General features: G+C 35.3%; 1 protein-coding gene across 1 annotated transcript in view; it reads right to left on the reverse strand.

Moving 5' to 3' along the window:
- LOC136825207 (uncharacterized) overlaps positions 1-16126 on the reverse strand; it is a 93897-nt gene extending 77771 nt beyond the window's left edge. Inside the window, exons 1-3 of the mRNA XM_067081235.1 lie at positions 15946-16126; positions 9450-9576; positions 3283-3412 (exon numbers count right to left, since the gene is read on the reverse strand). Of these exons, the coding sequence (XP_066937336.1) occupies positions 3283-3412; positions 9450-9557 (238 nt within the window). The 5' untranslated portion in view covers positions 9558-9576; positions 15946-16126. The remainder of the gene's footprint in view (positions 1-3282; positions 3413-9449; positions 9577-15945) is intronic.
- Positions 16127-17538: the final 1412 nt, after the last annotated feature.

Consider the following 17538-nt stretch of genomic DNA (forward strand, 5'->3'; position numbering starts at 1 on the left):
TCTCTCTCTATCTAGCTCTCTCTCTCTCTCTCTCTATCTAGCTCTCTCTCTATCTAGCTCTCTCTCTATCTAGCTCTCTCTCTATCTAGCTCTCTCTCTATCTATCTAGCTCTCTCTCTCTCTCTCTATCTAGCTCTCTCTCTCTCTCTCTCTCTCTATCTAGCTCTCTCTCTCTCTCTCTCTCTCTCTATCTAGCTCTCTCTCTCTCTCTCTCTCTCTCTCTATCTGTTACATTTAAATTGCTCTCTCTCTCTCTCTCTCTCTCTCTCTATCTAGCTCTCTCTCTCTCTCTCTCTCTCTCTCTCTCTCTCTCTCTATCTCTCTCTCTCTCTCTCTCTATCTAGCTCTCTCTCTCTCTCTCTCTATCTAGCTGCTCTCTCTCTCTAGAAGAATCATATGATTGTCAGTCAACTTACTTATGCTACATAAGATACAACATAGAAGGGGAAAGATTCTCCATACAATTTCACACTGGTTATGGAATATCATGCAGCCTATACAGTAATAATTATGACCATCAAAAAACCTAAGACGAATAAGTCCTTTAAAAAAATTACCCTAAACACCATATACTCTACTATAAGCTATCCCATGAGGTCACTGGAGCATGTATAGTAAGTTGCTCAATAGATTTTTTGTTGTCTTCAAAATACAGTAAATTTACCCACAATACACAGGATAAAAAACATTGCATGAAGCACTTTATAATATCCAGTACTCTATTATACTTTACTGATAAGACTTCAATGTGTCCAATGAACTGGAGGACAGAAATAGTTATGGAAGTAATCATCATTTCCTGATTCTATCATACAACCCTTAAACCATGAAATAGCATTATGCTTATTAGCACTAGCATTAATACTTTCTGCAATGCCAAGGAACTAATTATTCAAGACAAAATCAACACATTTAAGACTACACAACATGCTGGTAAGCACATATTTTAATTCATGGCCAAGAACTAATGCTGCCATGCAGTCAAATGCTATTAGAACCTCTTGCTTCAGTTTCCATATATTGAAGCTTTTAAATGTTTTTATTCAAATGTACAAACCATATTAACCCTTTAACGCTGAAGCCCTATTTACAAAAACGTCTCCCGTATGCCGGCAGCGTTCGGTGAGTTAGCGCCGAAGCGGAAAAAAAGTTTTTTTAAAAAAATCACAGCACGCTTACTTTTTAAGATTAAGAGTTCATTTTTGGCTCATTTTTTTGTCATTGCCTGAAGTTTAGTATGCAACCATCAGAAATGAAAAAAAATATATATAAATATTGGAATATATGACAGCGAAAAAAAAAACTTGTATATAATTGTATACAAATCGCGCTGTAAGCAAAACGGTTAAAGCTAATGACTTGATTTTTTTTTAGTTGTATTGTACACTAAATTGCAATGATTTTGGTATATAAATTTTAAAACGATCAAAGCAACACAGAAAATATCACAAAATGATGCATGAATTCGTAACGCGCGGACGTAAAAAATTTTTTTTTTCAAAAATTCACCAGAAATCAATATATTGTGCTAGAGACTTCCCGTTTGTTGAAAAATGAAGCTAATTGGTTGAATATTACTAGACTAAGTGTTTTAGCTTACAATTGCAGTTGACCGAAAGTCGAATTTTTTCTATTTAACGTGATTTACATGAAAATATTTCAAAACTGATAAAAGCTACAACCATGAGCTAATTTCTGTTGTATTCTACATGAAATTGCACACATTTTCATATATAAAAGTTTATGTAACGACTAATGTAAAACGATGCAAACATTCTGCCAACATGACGAAAGAATTTCCGAGATGTTCGGCCGAGTTACCGCGCGCAGACTTAAGGAAAAAATTTTCTTTTTCAGAAATTCACCATAAATCAAAATATTGTGCAAGAGACTTCCAATTGGTTGCAAAATGAAGGTAAATGATTGAATATTACTAGAATGTAAGAGTTTTAGCTTACAATTGCGTTTTTTTTACCATTTCGGTCGAGTCAAAGTTGACGAAGGTTGAAGTTTTGGCAGTTATCGTGATTTATATGAAAATATTTCAAAACTGATAAAAGCTACAACCATGAGTTATTTTCTGTTGTATTGTACATGAAATTGCACACATTTTCATATATAAAATTTTATGTAACGGCTAATATAAAACAGTACAAAAATTACAACAAAATGACGAAAGAATTTCTGAAATTTTCGGCCGAGTTACTGCGCGGGTGTAAGAAAAAAGTTTTTCAAAAATTCACCATAAATCGAAATATTGTGCTAGAGACTTCCAATTTGTTGCAAAATGAAGGTACATGATTGAATATTACTAGAATGTAAGAGTTTTAGCTTACAATTGCGTTTTTCGACCATTTCGGTCGAGTCAAAGTTGAACGAAGGTTGAAATTTTGTGTAGTCGACGTTTGCTATGTCCACTCGTCATTCAACAGACAATTTTAGTCGACGTTTGCTACGTCCAACAGGCGTTTAAGGGTTAAATGGACAAGTATTTTGTTTAACATTTGGTTTTACCATTGGCCAATGACTATGGTCAAGTACATACTATAACTGAACACACCAATTAAACTGTTTTAAACGTTTAATAAGTTTTAAAATTTGTACTATACAGTACATCTTAATATCTTTAAATGATTTATCACATTTATGGTCTGAATGACCTAAGATGCCTACAATACATGGGTGCAAATAGTTATTTTGACCAAAACCACCCTAACACCAAAAAAGCCTGTTGTTGAAATGACAACTGGAGGCATTACTATCACTAGTCTTAGGTCTAAATTACTAACCTAACTTCATTACTGCTAATCAAGAAACTACGCATTTGAACTGACATGCCAATGCAGTTACTTTCTAATTCCTACACTTTACAGTACCATCATTTACTTCACTGTTAAGAGTTAAAAGTTAGAGCACTTCATATTTGGTAGGAATCATTCTCCGTGTCAGTTTAAGTTACTGAAAACTTCTCCTTGGAAAAAAAAAAGTAAAAACTAAATTCCTGTAACAGGATTTTTGTCAGCAGGTACTATACCTTATGTTTCCATGCATATAACTGCAGCACCCTGACTTTCAAAACCATTAGTGTTTGGTTAACACCCCTTTGATACTACAACATACCAGCATTTGAAGTTTCCTGCCACCCAAACACTAAAAATCCTCGTGTGATATTTTCAACTTGACCAACAGGACCACCTAACTCTAAACTACTGTACTCAAAGTAACATTCTAGGAATACAAACTTGATAAAAAAATTTTTTGGAATAAAGCAAAGTTACTTACCTCTTTTGTATCTTCTAATTTCTGCAGAAAAAGCCTTTGATATATGCAGTCTGGCTAATCTTTGGATTGCCTCACTGTAAGCCTCCAAGTCTCCCATGGTTTCCAGTCTGTAGTCTCCTAGCTCATTGGCCTGAAAAAAAAATATGAGAATTTTTGGCCATTCTAGCTTGTAAACCTTAGACAAAAAATTATAAAGCTCTATAAATACAGTACCATAATATCCAAACTATATGATGCTTCATACCACTGTCAGTGACAAATTTCAGCATCGATGTAATTAAACATTTTTGGATCCTTACAGGCCACTATTTTGGTACATATGTGTTAATGATACAAGCTTTTTAAAAGATTTAAAGGTATACAGTATTTATAAAAACTTCTCATACAACCCTGGCTTTAGTGTGTTCCTTAGAGGAGAGTTACTTCACAAAACTCTTAGAAGTCTGCATGTATGTCAATCATTAAATTTCACTTAATCATGGTCAGTTTTTGTTGTACAGTATTGAGAGCTTATTGCTCTCACTGGATACTCAGTTTTTACTGAATTAAGTTGTCATCTTCCATACAATCTTCATAAAGTACTGTATATAAATTTTCACATTAAAATTTATTTGGATACTTACTGTTAAGTTAGCTTACAACTCCGCGCCGATAGGAGAGTTGGCATTCAAACATAAGATCTAATGGCTGCCCGGATGACTGCTAGTTCACCTGTTCTTCACCAGGTGTGATTCAAATGTTTTAGCTTGTCAGAATTCTCCTTGACAGCACACAGTTGTGGGGAGGCTGGGTGGAGTCTAACAGTAGGTAAGTATCCTATAAATTTCATTATAAAAATTTATATTATTTGGGATGAATCTTACCTACTGTTAAAGTTAGCTAATTGCCACGTTGAGAAGAGGACAGCGGATAGTGCCGGTAGACAAAAGTCCACTCAGCCAGTTGAGCTAAAGGTTTCTTGCATGAAACCCAAAACACACTTACCTGATCTGGAATCCTTTCTGGATCTTACTACTACCAGAAGTTGGATTCCATTCAGGGAGCAAGACTCTCATACATGTGCAGCGAAGAGCAGCCTTGCAGAGAAAACTTCAATTCAGCCAGAATGAAACTGAAGCGGCATAAGGGGACACCTGTGCCTGGGTCCAAAAGCCCTATAAAATGACAGATTAAAATAAATACCTATATGATACAAAGGTACACACCTATACAAGATATGTACCTTCATGTTCCCCAAAATATTAAAACCTGGGATTTAAAACAAAGCCTAAAGGATTGCTCTTTCTTCGGTTCAGGAAAAGACTGCCCGCTACTAGCAGTGGACTAAGGGCTTTACTGTTTTCAAACAATTCTGCATATTTAAAGTAGTAAGTTGGCAAAACCAAATTGTGCTTCTACTGCGCCGCATTAACCCTATCCTCAAGCAACAAATTGTCACAACACTAAATGATTTAAGTTGCAACTGCTCTCACATTATGAATGTTTACCTTCAATAAGGTAAAATGTACGAAGCTAGTTCTCATGCACTAGCCTAATCAAAAACATCACAGAGAACCTTGTGTTCTTTGACAGACTTTCTAGGTTTTCTAAAAACCTAAAATAGGTTAACTTTGCCTCTTCCAGGCATAACCTTTGACAAAGACATTCTAGGTTTTCTAAAACCACAAAACAAAATGTAAACTTTGCCTCCTCCAGACTTAACCTTTGGCAGAGATGCTATAACCTTCAGAGAGGCCAGGGATGCTGGCACATTCATTTCGTGTTCCTGGATAGCTAAATACATTAAAAGAGATGAATCCTTTGTTTAAAGAAAAAAAAATCCATATGACTGTCATCGCAAAAAGAGTAAGAATCTTGGAAGGCCTGAAGTTCTTTCTCAGGAGTCAAGATGACATAGCTGAGGCAGTGGGTAGACCAAGGAAGTCTTTACGTAAATTGGTGCTTGAACTAGAACAGAAAGGGGAAAGAAGAGAAGTTATAGTGCTGTATATCGTGAGTTGAAAAAGTCTGGTATCAAGCCATTTCATGTTAACAGCAAGCCCAACATCACTCAGCAACAGAGAGAAGACCATACATGGTTTAGTGGTTCATTTCTTAAAGACCGGGATGAAGCCGACTTTCTCCATATTGCTGCATCAGATGAATTCTTCATTTACAGTCAGGAAGCCAAATCATAAAAATTACATTTGGGCTGCAAAGTTGAATGATATCAGCGACGACGTCGCTATCACCAAGTTGTGAAATTTCTTGAATGTTTGGGAATTTTTCTGTTTCACAGCCGAACAATTAATGTGGATCATCAAAGAAAAAGGACAGTCATGGAATTGCGGATACTTCAGAGAAACTGTGCTTACTGGTGAGTATGTTCTTTCCTCAAAGATCCTGAAAACATGTTATCTGTTAAAGTCACATTTTTGCATGATAAGGCACCATGTTTCAAGGCTCTTCAGACTCAGTAGCTGCTTGGAAACAGTAGTATCTATATCTTCATCAAATGAATTTCCAGGTAGCTCCCCTGACCTTAATGTGTGTGAAAACATTGTTAGTATCTTAAAGACTTGTGTTGAAGCGTGCACAGTGAACAAAGATGGTATACTCAGCCTTGACGGCCTGCGAAGAGAGGTGACCGAAGTGCTCAGGGAAATGGAGTTTGAGTCTCAGGTATTTTGCAATTTGCCAAATCTTACCCCTCAAGAATGCAGGCTGTGGTACAGGCAGATGGAGGCCACACAAAAGGGGGGGGGGCTCTAATTTCAAAACACCCTGTATAGAGTATTGCCTTACAGTATAGATAAATATGAAAGATGGACATTGCAATTATAAATAAAACAAGACAAAAATAATGACATTGAACATGCAAAAAAATATTTGGAAAATAGTAAAAAATTGAAACATGAAACATGGCTGCTGCAGTAATTCTTTCACTCCTCCATGATGGTTGGATGTTTAAGGCAATAACTAAAAAGGTTCCAATGACCATTTTCAAGGCAATAACTAAAAAGTTTCCAATGACTGTAAAATTACAAACTTTAATTTGTATTTTCCATAGCAAACAAACCTATAGTCTTAAAGTGAAGATAAAATCTTGAAGAAAATGAGCATAGATCCTAGGCCTACTCCCTATTTCTATATACAAAGTATTCATATAATTTACATTTAACATCTGTGCAAAGTATAGATAGATCATTATCAAGAGACATACTAGAATAAAAGCAAAGTATCTCAAATATGTAATGAATGTACGACTAGCTCAACTGTATGATGAAATCAAGCCTTCATTCATGTAATAGACCTATACTGATACAAATGTCCAATTCATATGATAGGTCTATAGTGGTATAAAGATTGAATGATTTATAGACATAAAGATATACTGTACAGTAGTGTCATTTTTATATTAGGCCTATAATGAAAAGTATAAAAGTCTAATTTTTAAACTAGAACTATAATACAAATGCGCAATTCTTATGATAAACGTTATGACAGTCTTCATTCTTGTGAATGGAACATGAAACAACATGATTGTTATAACATACAAAAAACAGGCCAAAATTCATCTTAAGAGTGACAATTTTTGCTTGGATTGTTAGTCTTAACATGCTTTTTTTAATTCTACCTATTAGCTTTTTTTTTTACCCACATAAGCCTTCCGTCACGTGGTGGTCGTGTGGAAAATTGGGTTTGTGAGATGAGGCTTGTGCTTTTTAAACCATTGTGTTTTTTGCTTTTATTTAATTTGTGTTTTTAATGTATAATTTGATTATTCATCCTTTTTTTTACTTGGTTTGCAATTTGCATTGGCTTTGGTGGTTAAGAATCTTGGGTGATTAAGTGGTGACAGGAAAGAAGGCCTTCATTAAATGCTTGCTCTGCTTTGCAGCAAGAATTATCTATAATTCAGTTGTGTGAACAAAGTCTAATTTATTCAAGTTGCCAGTAGGTATTTATTATAATAAAACATTTTAAGGCGATTTTTGTATATGAATGCCAAGGAAAAAAAAAAACAGATGAATCAGTGTGTGAATCAGGTTGACAATGAAGCTGTATACTAAGTGTTGGCAAATCCCCAGTAGACTTAAGATTTACCTTTCAAGTGTGCATTCACCCACCTGCCTGTAGTCACTTCAAGAAATTCAATAGTAACATAGCCAAGAAATTTAGTGGAAGAGCTCATGGTAGCTTAGTAAAAAATAGGTGGAATAATCTTCTGAAAAAAACTGGATGTGTTAACTGTAATATTAAGACAAAAACAGTGTTAAGGTTCTTTTGATTGTTGTGGGAAAAATATAATAAGTTTGATATACTAGTAGTAAGGTTAACAATTTGCACCAGACTTAATCTAATACCTTTTATATACACATTGGTTGTTTTTTTGCAGTATCAAAATTGAAGTAGGATATGTTTTAATGAATTATAGTGTTAAGGTTAAGCTAACTCCCATCTGAAGGAGAACTCAGACCACAGAGGGGAACACTATAGTATAGTATTAAGATTTATTGACAGCATGACAATTAGGTTAAGGTTCTTTTGATAGTGGGGGGGGGGGGGAACTACAGGATTAAGACTGAAGTAGGGTTAAGTTTCGATGAATTATAGTGTTAAGGTCATGTAAGTTTCTGTGCTATAGGTTAAAGTAATAAATAGGTTATGGACAGTCAGTTTCATTTAATAACCTAAATCTGTTCCCATCATACTGCACCAAATGTGTATTAAACAATTAAACAAGAAGCCCCTACAACGCCATTTAATTAATGCTTCCCGTGTTTTCCTGGGGCACCAACAATAAAGGAACATTTCTGTAAGTTGCCAGTCAACTGGTTTATGTTAAATAGTTTGTTTTCCTGCCCACATGGCAAGTGACATGATGAACAGTGTCAATCAAATATGGAGGAGATTATTCCTTTAGATTGGATTATTACTCCTTTAGATTGGAAAGAATATTTCTAGATAACATTAACTCAAATAATTTGAATCAAATATTTGAATGTAAAAGTTAAACGCTCAGTTACTGAGACTGAGGACCAACATGCTCTGTACTTCAGTTCTCAAATTTCACCAAACGATAGTTTTGGGTTTCAAAATATTTCATTAATTTTTTTTTTACTGCTAATTTTATATATACTTGTACACATTCTTATGCTGATTGTAAGGTTTGGTTTCTATGATTTCAAAAAGGAAAAAATATCTATTGGTGAATGAAAATCATTGAAAACAGAGCAACTATACAAGTCAACAAATCAAAATAGCTTGCTATGAAGCTACAGTGGCACATGCAATTCAAGAGTGACAGCAGTGTGTTTTATGTGTACAACGGTGGTTCAACATACATCAAGCCACGGTACTTTTAGCAATGCTCATACCCGTAACATATGCAGTATCAGAAAAGCTTATTCTTCCAACTACAGTATAAGCATCTCCTCACCAAAATAACTTCAACCAGAATTTTCAGCACAACTTTTTCCAAGTATACTTTGCATACCCAGGTTGACCAGCATAATTTCCACCACAACACAAGCTTGGAAATTCTTGTGACAAGACAAGATCAGCAACTTCAGACAATGGCCACAAAAAGTAAGATTAATCAAGTGATTTTTGCATGACATCCAGCTGACTCACACTACATTGTTTACTAGAGATCTGAGAAGCTTTCAAGTACTGTACTGAATGCTGAATGTCCACAAGACATAAGCATTTCCAACTTGCAACAAACCAATCCTGCCATTAATGATTTGTCTAAATTCAAATATTTAAATATATTGAAGTCATGCATTGTATAACTGTAATAACAACAATGCCCTTAACTTCTCAAACAATACATTTTGGATACACTTGTCACTGCAAAGCCTAAGATCAAAATTATGGAGCAAATGAAGAAATTCCAATGTCCAAGCATAAAGCAAATGAACTTTTGATGCCCGGAATATGGGTTTAAATCTTGCCTGGGCACCACAATTTCTTCATAGTTCATTTGGATCTTAGGATCAGTGTGCTAAGGCTATCCAAAATGTAATATCCCTAAGAGGGCATTATGGTTATTACAATTGCACACAGATCTGGAAAAATGTAACCAGTAGTTTATAATTACAGTATACACTATCAATTGATATATTACTTCATGCTCTATTTGAAGTTCACTAAAGCTAAACCTTGTAAATGACCAGGCTTACCAACTGATCCAACGACGGTATTTCAGGTAGATGGTCCTCACGTTCCTGTAGAGCCAGAGAAGGGGTTGTTAACAGCACACACAGTGCTGCCCACACAACCAACCACATTCTTGAGTTTCAATCAAATCTGAAACATTAAAAAACCAATATTAAAGAAATAATACAAGTTCCATATTCTCGACAAGATTTTGTGCCAAATTTATGAAATTTACATTTTAAGCCACAAAAAATTTAAGCGCCAATTTGAAATACAGTCCATAATTTAGAGCTTCAAACAAAAGTAAAGATTATAGAATATTTAGGGAATAAAAATACAGTACTTTCATCTGCCAAATACATTTAAGAATGTCATTTTATAACTAATGAAAAATAACTAAAGGTTCATGCTTTTCCTGTGACAAAAAATCATTGTGTATTTTATAACTATCAACTGCCAACTGCTCAAAACCACAGCTTCCATACATTTGTTAACCATAAGTGACTTCAGCACTGGAATAAGGATTTTCTGATTGCTTTTCAAGTTTGAAACTAGTTGCAGTACTAGTTTCAGTTTCAGCCCATTCTCAATCATACAGTACTGAACTCCCACTGGAAATAATTTAACTGCTACCACTAACAATCTAAGAAGGCCTCATTATAAGACAGCAAGTTTTTAAGTGATTTTGTGCATTTACTGAACCCAGTCCATGTACTAAAACAAGGGAGACACCCTTGAAGGGGGAAGGATATGCCCCTTCACCAAACTATCCCCAATGAATCCTCGGTCACAAGACATGCACCAGTGGTAGGAGAGAGAGAGAGAGAGAGAGAGAGAGAGAGAGAGAGAGAGAGAGAGAGAGAGAGAGAGAGAGAGAGAGAGAGAGAGAGAGAGAGAGAGAGAGAGAGAGAGAGAGAGAGAGAGAGAGAGAGAGACTCTTCCAATATGAAAGGTTAAGGTTTGTATACCTACTAAAAATAGTTACATTAAAAATTTAATATTTTTTCCTACAGGGACATAAACGTATCACCTTCATATATGGAGACTTTAATTAAGAGGGAGATACTGCCAGAAATGAGCACGTGAGCTAGTTTCTGGTAAGCACCCTGAAACACAAGTATGAGTATTTTGTTGTTTTGCGATTGATATTTCCCAAGTTATAGCGATTTATATTTGCCCTACACCTAAACTTTGGTACCATTAGAGTGGCAAAAGGCATTACTTCAGGGGTCATTTCCTTGGTTATTGCCAGGTTACCAAAGTCTAACAAGAGTTTTTTGATACCCCTCAGTCTAGTTTATGGAAATGAGCAATTTTGTGCCTCTTTCATGCACACGGGGACCCCCTCAGCAAATGGACTAATGAACACCCAAGAGGATGTCACCAATCTAAGGCATATAACCTTGACCTTGTAAACAGTATCGCTGCAAATACATACTTCAAGGACTGATGGATCAGCACCTTGAAGTAGCCTATGTATTCCTCAGATCCACTGAAAGCATAAGATCTCACTCTCTGATTGAATCGAATACTAAGTATACTGTTTATCTTAGTCTGAAGGATAGACTTGTTCCAAGGAGAGAATCTATGGTTGGTCTCCAGCTCCCAGTCACTTCCTTACCATGAAGAGGAATATAAAAGCCCAGTGTGTGGTCATTCTAATTTTCAGCACATTCAACATTCCCTTCACCCATTTCCTGGAGCTGAACATATCTCTTAGTTGCCCATGAAAACTTGGGACTGTACAGTGGATCGAGGTGTCCCAGCTCTTAGAATGCCTACCCTTACATGCATAACCCTTCACAAGCCAGAGAATATGGAAAGTATGAAAAATTCAGTCTAGAAGGAAGGAGCCACAAAAGAATTAGTATCGAAGGAGTAATCCCAGGATGAACATCTTTTGGCCTGCCTCCACTGCTGCTGACCCCTCTACTGCAAAGGTAGACCAGCCGGCACACTTGCTAGTTCCAATGCATTTAAACAACAGTGATCAAACACCTACTTATGTCATTCACACCTTCCTTGTTCACAATATTAGACAAAACACCATACTGTACTATATAGTTAAAAATTATGACTGTTTCAACTAAATGCTCAATCACAGCATAGCACAATTGGCCAAAGACAGCATTTGATGACAGCACACAAGTTTAACTACAGTGTTATCAACTTCCACCAACTGTTTCAACTTAATGCTCAATCACAGCATAGCACAATTGGCCAAAGACAGCATTTGATGACAGCACACAAGTTTAACTACATCCACCAACTGTTTCAACAAATGACAGCACATTTGATGACAGCACACAAGTTTAACTACAGTGTTATCAACTTCCACCAACAGATTCCGGTATTGAATACTTCTATGTATAAAAAATTATTTTTACTGTAATATCAAGCTTCACAAGCCAGTAAAAACTATAAACCACACAAAAAGTTTTGACTTTAGTTGGACAAAAAAAAAAAAAAATAAAAAAAATAAATAAAAATAAAAAAAAATTACATCAAGAGTAGGTGGTATCCTGTCACTTTCCTGCCTGCCAACCAAATAACTTCCTTGTTACCCAGCCCCAAAACAATATTTCAAGCTTCAGCTTGGAATAGAAAGCTCTGTAAAAGGTGACCGAATAAATATTACTCGCTAATACACATCCAATCTGTCAAGAAATACTGAAATATGCAAACAAAATGTGTGACCTCTCAAAGTAAAAAATGAGTTTTTTGCTTTGTTCTCAATTCTACTTAAAATGCTTGATGCAAGTACTGAACTGAAAATATAAGAAATTTATTAACATTCAAAGTTGTTTAGCCCCTTACACAAATTTTTTTACTTTACAGATGGGGGGCTCTATCAAACCTCCTTTTGGAGCATTGTAAGGTTGGCTGGCGTATTCAGAATATCTTTTTCAGCTTCATCTGAAAATGTGGGTATGCAGAAAATGATGAAGCCTAATAGCCTAGATTTTGTTCAAAGTTTTACCAGTTTGTTGGGTTTTGGAATTTAGGCATTTCTTAAAATACCAACTTCAATTCTTCTGGTGCAACTACACAAGTTCCCTTATATTACTTTGGCTGATTTGATTTTTTTAATTTAATTTTTTTTTAAGTATTTTTAGTGTTCAGTTTGTGTTATTTTGAATAATTTTTAGTGTTCAGTCTATTAAAATAATTATGAGATGTTATTCTACAATTTTTCAAGAATAATTAGTCCAAGATTTTACTTTAAAATCTGACCAAATGTGTTCTGAATACCTGACATTCATTCTATTAAAATAATTATGAGATACAGGTTAGTGGGAGATTCCCCTTATACCCTCCCCTGCCAGTCAAGACCAATAACAGTTTGTTGGCACCAGGTTGGGAAGCCTGCTAATTTACAGTTCAAGAGTGGATGAAAATACAAAAGACAAATAAAAGAGAACTATCTTAGTCCAAGTACATCTTAGTATTTCACCCATGTTTTCTCCAACCCAAAAGCCAGTTTACACTGTTTCAAAAGTAACATTTGTCATTGTTAAGATAAGTGCTAAACATTAACTAGATACAGAACAGACCTGTCCTAAACAGATATTAAAGTACAATTAAAGTTATATGTAAATATTTACTCAAATACATCACTAGAAGACTAATACAAAATAGGAACCTAAATTTATGAAGCAAGCTACAAGTAATTTTGATAACCCTGAAATGCACAGAAAAATTTGATATTTAAGAAAAAGCTAAGACGTACAGAATATTTAGTTAAATGTAAGAAGTTCCAAGAACCTTATAATCCCGAAAATAACTGATGGTTGAAACAAAGGTTATATAATACAGTTTTTAATATTTTTTTCACTTTGTCAATTACAGGATAAAACCCTAAGAATTAGCCAAATCCTTGTTTCCATGTTTCTACAAACAGTCCTCATTATATTAAATGGTTTTAGTCACTACCTAAATATGATTTATTTCCTTGTAATAATTACCACGAGGGTAAGGCTAGACAATTATAAAGCAATCATGTGTTATAATATTGAACATTCATAAGGGTACTTTGCAAGCTGCAGTTTAACATTATCTGCCTTCTGTATAATGTTATTCAGTGGTAAAACTTTTCAGGTACTAAACTATTTGTTTGCTAGATGGCACTATGTTCTTAGAATTGGTCTGGTCTGATTTGCTTTTGATTATCCCATCCACTTCATGGAGGATCCAATTTGGTTACTCTCTATCTATTCTTAAATCCATTAAGGGCATTAATGAGCTTTGGCCAATATTGCTAAAATAAGGAAAGTAATGAGTCAGGTGTTTTCATTAAAAGCCTGACAATTTAATTTTAGTTCATAGTTTTAAGCGTGCCTGGAGGAACTCTTTACCACTTTTAGACTAAAATTTTCCAGTGATAATTAGCTTTAAGCTATAGCATAACCTCCTTGGGAACTACAGTCTGTATTTTAATTAGTTTCCCCACCTACATTAGGCTGGTTTATCCTTTTAACTAAAATACTTGGCAAAATATTCTAATCTTTTACAGTTTTGTCTAAAGGGGGCTATATCAATATGATATTACAGAACATTAGATCGAATTAGGAGCCTATAGAATAGTGAGAGCACACCCGTTACATAACATCTAGCACTCTAGGTTAGTACTGGTTAGGATGCATCCCAGTATTTCATTGATTTATAGCATTTCCAGTCACAAGAGGATGGTGGTTTGGCTGGTCTTCATGATCAGAATGCACCTGGTGTCCTAGGTCAGCTAAGCTTACAATAGGTTTGTGATTTTTAGTCAGGCATGAGCCCATGTAATATCCACGGTAAGACTGGTAGTAACTCTAAAGAAGTCTACACAGAAATATTTATGAATTTTACTAAACGTAGAATAGGGTGTATATCATACAGTTTGGGGCGAGATCATTCTAAAAATTTGCAGAGATATGGAGCAATTTAATGTCTTTTGTTTATATGTTTACTTTCATCAGCCATGTTTAGTACAAACCCTTAGAGGTATTTAAGTAAAACCATTAGATGGCAAATTTCTCATTGTCTTTTGTATATCTCTCATTATCTCCCACATACTACACTAAATTTTCTATTGTATTCAGTCAAAAAATTATTATTCCATGTAGAACTCTTCCTTAGAATCACCAATCCAGTTTAGTAACTATCACTTTACTTGCAAAATGGAACTATAACAAGCCCTTGAGATGGGAGTAAAAACCCAAACAGACGGCAAAAACCAAATATAAACAACAATTGTCGAAAATAACGGTAATTCTAAGCCGGCTGTCCGCGGTGAGCTAGACTATGGCAATTGACGTTTTTCTGTTATTTTACTTCCTTTACAAGAATTTAAAGTAATATTTTGTCGCCGGTTGTAACTAAACTGTGATTGATCTTTAGACTACGACTATTACCTCACAAAATTTAACCAGTAAACACCTCTTGGGTACGTTAATTTTTAGGGTGTTTACTGGTTACAATTTTGCCCTATGGAGGGGTGGGGGTTTGGGAATGGGCTTAGAGTAAAACGCGATTCTTCAAAGGTCAATGACAAAAACCAAATATAAACAACAATTGTCGAAAATAACATAAGGCAGTAAATACTCTAGTCAGCCACTGCCAGGAACCAACTCGAGATAATAAGACCTAGTCTTCAGTTTCAATATGTTTAACAAAACAGTATTCACCAAATTAATACAGAGCGGTGAGGCTCCTTAATTAAAGCAAAAGCAATTCTGAAGGAAACCATCCAGTCCGTCCAAAGCACATTTAAATCCGTTTGGACAACATCCCAAAGCAACCAATGGTTACAAGAAATTGGTAATTCTAACCTGTATCGCGGTGAGCTAGACTATAGCAATTGACGTTTTCCTATGTTATTTTACTTCCTTTAGAAGAATTTAAAGTAATACGCTGTAACTGCTGTCATTGACCTTTGAAGACTACACCTTGTACCTAACGTGGGGTAGGTTAATTCGGCAAGCCCCCGACCTTGCAAAATTGTAACCAGTAAACCCCCTAAAAATACCAACCTAACGTACCCTAGAGGTGTTTACTGGTTACAATTTTGCCGTATTAGTTATGGAGGGAGGTGGGGGCTTGTCACGGAATGCCGCTTAGACCTACCCCCGTAGGTATTTAAGTCGTAGGTAGTCTTCAAAGGTCAATTACGGTATATTTACAGCCGGCCGACAAAATATGACTTTAATTCTTTAAAGCAAGTAAAATAACATAGAAAAAACGCCAATTGCCACAGTCTAGCTCACTGCGGACAGCCGGCTTAGAATTACCAAGAAATTAATAAAATTTTACCTTGGCTTCTGTCCTAAATTAATTTCGTTTGAATGTGACCACTACCGTAGTGTACCCAAGTGGGGGAGGGTAAAATTAGGATTAGCCTTCATAATTTACAATTAACTTTTACACTCCATAAAATATTAAAATTAGCCTAGGCTAGTTAATATATATATACCTTTACAGCAATCTACAATCAACCCAACTTCCTAAAAAAACACTAGTCAAGAAAACACTACTCACCTAATTTCCAACAAGAACTCAATATCCCGTCAAGGCACAAGTTTAGGAGTGGAATACAGATTATACAGTTCCAACTAACCGACCTGGGAACTGAATTACTTTATAACATCATAAAGGGATTGGCCAATGACCAGTGATATGTAGCCTTCATAGTAGAGAGGTCGGCAGCCGATAGATGGCACTGAAAATAAGATGACAAATTTTCAAGACATTATTTCAGTTATTTCTCATATAATTTTATTTTAATGTTTAAGGCTAATTTAATTTTGCAAACTTGCAACGCGTTGCTAACAGACCGAATTGGTGAGTGCCACTGAAATTTTCAAATTTTCAAGATCACATTTCGCAAAATAAGCAGGGGAAATAATATAAAATACGAAATAGAAAAAACGTGCGCACAAATAAAACATTGGATACAGAGTACTGGGCAGAATATTGAAAAACAATGTATGGATGAGAAACGCATATTTGAAGTGTCTCTACTACTGCGCATATCTGAAAAATGTTCCTGTTACCAGAGACCTGGTTCTCTCTGCTACTAGTGAAAAGTGCTACACAACATGTTAGTGACGAAAATCGAATCGACGAGTAACGCGACTGACTGCAAAAACGAACTCAGTTTACAAAAATAAAATTACTCATTTGCATTTCGTTACACAGGTTTCACGTTAGTCGGCAATATAAGAATGTTACATTAAATTCTTTGCGTAACACAGCATTCGAAATTTATGCGGTTATCTAAGACATTCAATAGCATTCTTGTTATACTAATTGTATATTATATTTTATATATACTTTGAAATAGCCCCCAAGACAGTAAGACCCTTTATTCATAAACATTCTACGAAATCTACGTTTTTGGTGTGATGGAAGCCAGCAAACAGCTTTGGTGTACTTGCAACTGATCTATTAACTCGGACTTTTTAGAGAGGCTGATTCGTTGGCAGCTGTGCCGACATATACGCCATCTTGCCCTTCCCAGAAAAGTAATTTTCTGGTTTCTAAATATGGATAGATGACAGGTATTTTCACATATTGTAGCATTATTTTCGATATTACTTTAATTTAACACCAACTCCTCGATATTTTTGCTTAATTCTGTTCTCTTGAGTGTCCTTATTATATTAGATACGAAAGTCATACTCAAATCCATCACAAATTTACCGTCACCCTTTTAGTCACCGTCTTTGGGTTATGTTCCCGTGGAACTGGTACTGAAGTTCTTTCATTACTTCAGACATTATTATAAGCAGACATGTTCTTTTTGTTGAGACTCGGTTGATTAATTTTATATATGTATGTAGATTTCGTGTGAGTAGGACGTGTCTGTGAAGTGCTCTGTGGAAAGTGCCTGATTTGAGCGATGCTCAAAGTGAATATGAAGAGGAGGAAGGGAAAATAAAAACAAAGACAGTAGAAATTAAATCAAGTAGAGGAAAGATCAAACTATCATACGAACATTATCTCATAATTATCGAAACAGCACGTAGAGATGGAACAGTAAATAAAATACTGGAGAAGGATGAGTCAACCCAAATCGAGAGAGAGTTAGCAGCTTGCGGACATTGCTCTGATGAAGTTGATAATGAAGGA

This window comes from Macrobrachium rosenbergii, chromosome 3 (genome assembly GCF_040412425.1).
Source record: "Macrobrachium rosenbergii isolate ZJJX-2024 chromosome 3, ASM4041242v1, whole genome shotgun sequence".
NCBI lineage: Eukaryota > Metazoa > Arthropoda > Malacostraca > Decapoda > Palaemonidae > Macrobrachium > Macrobrachium rosenbergii.